A 2,528-nucleotide genomic window follows, 5' to 3' on the forward strand; every position below is an offset into this window, starting at 1 on the left:
TTTTTTTTCTAGGCTTGATTGTGTTTATGGGGTGCAGTCTAACACGTGTTAATGCTTCGTTAAAAAAAAACAAACAAACATTTATTTTCCACATAATTTACCTTTATTCCACACAGCTCTGTACCTTCTCTGAGAAACGCACTGAAAATGTCCTGCTTTTTTGAAGCCACACCCTCAGAAATAGGCGATGGGCTCTGATTGGTTAGCTAGCCCAGTGTGCTGTGATTGGCTAAACCGCCTCTAGTGCGTCTAACCGGCCCGCCCCTCACCTCAGCGGCATGTGCTCCAGTTGTATTGTAAACAACGGCGTTGTTAATATCGCTTATCAGTTTGAGCCCGATTGAGAAGCAGAGGATATTATTGAAGAGGATCGTGCAGAACCTGTGCAAGCACGGCTTTTAATGGTAGGCCTAAGTCTTTTGTTTGTTGTTGTCTCATACCTTTAGATATGCTGTTATTGGTAAATGCTACTGCTTATGTTAGCTTTTAATATACGGTTTTATCCTGATTAAAGCTTTAATACAGTACGGCAACTGCACGCGCATCCATGTATAACGCTTCTCATAGCTATGGAAAAGTGTATAATTGGAACAGTTCATTGTTGGAGCTGAGCTGAATGAGAGAAGAGCAGGGGGACAGAGGAACAGTATTAAGAACCGCTGCTTTTGAACATTGATTTTGAAGCTTGTGAATCCATTAGAATCGTTAGAAGACAGCATCGCGATTCATATATGAATAGATTTTTACGTGCACCTTTAGTTTTCTCTTCCTCTTCTCTAAAGCAGCGCAGCATTGACTGCATGATGAAGCCTACAAATGTGCTATTAATTTTAAACAACAGTGCAGAGCAACACGGGTTCGTTCCTTGATTGAATGTTTTTGAACAAATCCAGGGTTTAGTTTCTAATTGAATCAGCCATTTTGAATGAATCGTTTGATTTGAATGATTCAACAAATTACTTCTTAAAACAGGGACTTGCTGCCACCTACTGACAGTTTTATTGTCATATTTATTTAGCCATTCCAAGCCTAAACCAGCCAAGGTGCCAGCACAAACACATTCAGCAAAATATCATTTATCAGTATTGACCAAAATTCCTCCATTTCAGGCCCCAGAAGGAAAACAGACTATAAATAATAGTTCGTTTAATAAAGCTTTTTCATTAAATAACAATCCGTTAAAAAAATTAGACAAATTTCAAATCATTGTGTAAAATTAGCTCCAGGACCCTGCCTGCTTCAACAAATAAATTACAGCATTGACTGCATGATGAAGCCTACAAATGTGCTATTAATTTTAAACAACAGTGCAGAGCAACACGGGTTCGTTCCTTGAATGAATGTTTTTGAACAAATCGAGGGTTTAGTTTCTAATTGAATCAGCCATTTTGAATGAATCGTTTGATTGGAATGATTCAACAAATTACTTCTTAAAACAGGGACTTGCTGCCACCTACTGACAGTTTTATTGTCATATTTATTTAGCCATTCCAAGCCTAAACCAGCCAAGGTGCCAGCACAAACACATTCAGCAAAATATCATTTATCAGTATTGACCAAAATTCCTCCATTTCAGGCCCCAGAAGGAAAACAGCCTATAAATAATAGTTCGTTTAATAAAGCTTTTTCATTAAATAACAATCCGTTCAAAAAATTAGACAAATTTCAAATCATTGTGTAAAATTAGCTCCAGGACCCTGCCTGCTTCAACAAATAAATTGACCACACCATCCCCCCGAAATTGTTTACAATTCGACCAGTGTGTGTATGTAAATATATATATATATATGCTCATTGTTATTTGAAAAGCTAAATGTTCATGTATTTCTTAGTAACACAGCACTGTTCTACATTGTCACTTAACCACTTTTTACTATTACTTTTTCATTCTATGGCCAACTTATAAAAGTGATCCTCTAATTTAAAAAGTTTCCAAAGGTGGGTTTTAGCAGCAATAGAACCTTTCCGTGAACAGTTCTTAAAAGAACAATTTTTCTTAGAGTGAAGAACGTACTATAACAGGTGTTTTAGCTTGTTAATTATAAAAAAAAAAAATATAGATTTAATGTAGATTGGATGCAGAAATTAACATTTTAAGAAATTGCATAGCAAAATTAAACATTATAGCCATTACATCTCATTGACTGGAAAAGCCACTATATGGCCCACATTCTACCTTTTCTGATAATAAAATTCCACATAACTTCTCCTGGCCTGCTGAAACATGCCCATTGCCATTACATGACCTTTCTTTTCTTTCTTCCTAGGACATCCCAGCTGGCTAGACAAAGATCTGATACACATTTTCTGTGTCAAAAATGATTGTCGGATGTAGTGTGGGAAGAACAATAATCTCTGATTTCTGTGAAAAGAAAAAACAATTTTTTTTGTTATTGTCAGCACAAACGAAGGCCACACTCCATTTTATGTAACAACAGAGTCTAAATAACAAGATATCCGGATTCTAACGAATACTCACTTCTGTAATCTGCTTCTACTCAAAAAAAAGGGGGGGGGGGGGGGGTTTT

The 2,528-nt window shown here is 36.5% G+C and overlaps 1 protein-coding gene across 1 annotated transcript in view; it reads right to left on the reverse strand.

Annotated features, from left to right (window-relative positions):
• Positions 1–2,016: 2,016 nt before the first annotated feature.
• Positions 2,017–2,528, reverse strand: part of nubp1 (nucleotide binding protein 1 (MinD homolog, E. coli)) — a 20,741-nt gene continuing 20,229 nt past the window's right edge. The window contains exon 11 of the mRNA XM_016279459.1: positions 2,017–2,362. Coding sequence (XP_016134945.1) covers positions 2,313–2,362 — 50 coding nt within the window. The 3' untranslated portion in view covers positions 2,017–2,312. The remainder of the gene's footprint in view (positions 2,363–2,528) is intronic.

The sequence above is a fragment of the Sinocyclocheilus grahami genome, unplaced genomic scaffold (genome assembly GCF_001515645.1).
Source record: "Sinocyclocheilus grahami isolate Dianchi unplaced genomic scaffold, SAMN03320097.WGS_v1.1 scaffold130.1, whole genome shotgun sequence".
NCBI classification, from domain to species: domain Eukaryota; kingdom Metazoa; phylum Chordata; class Actinopteri; order Cypriniformes; family Cyprinidae; genus Sinocyclocheilus; species Sinocyclocheilus grahami.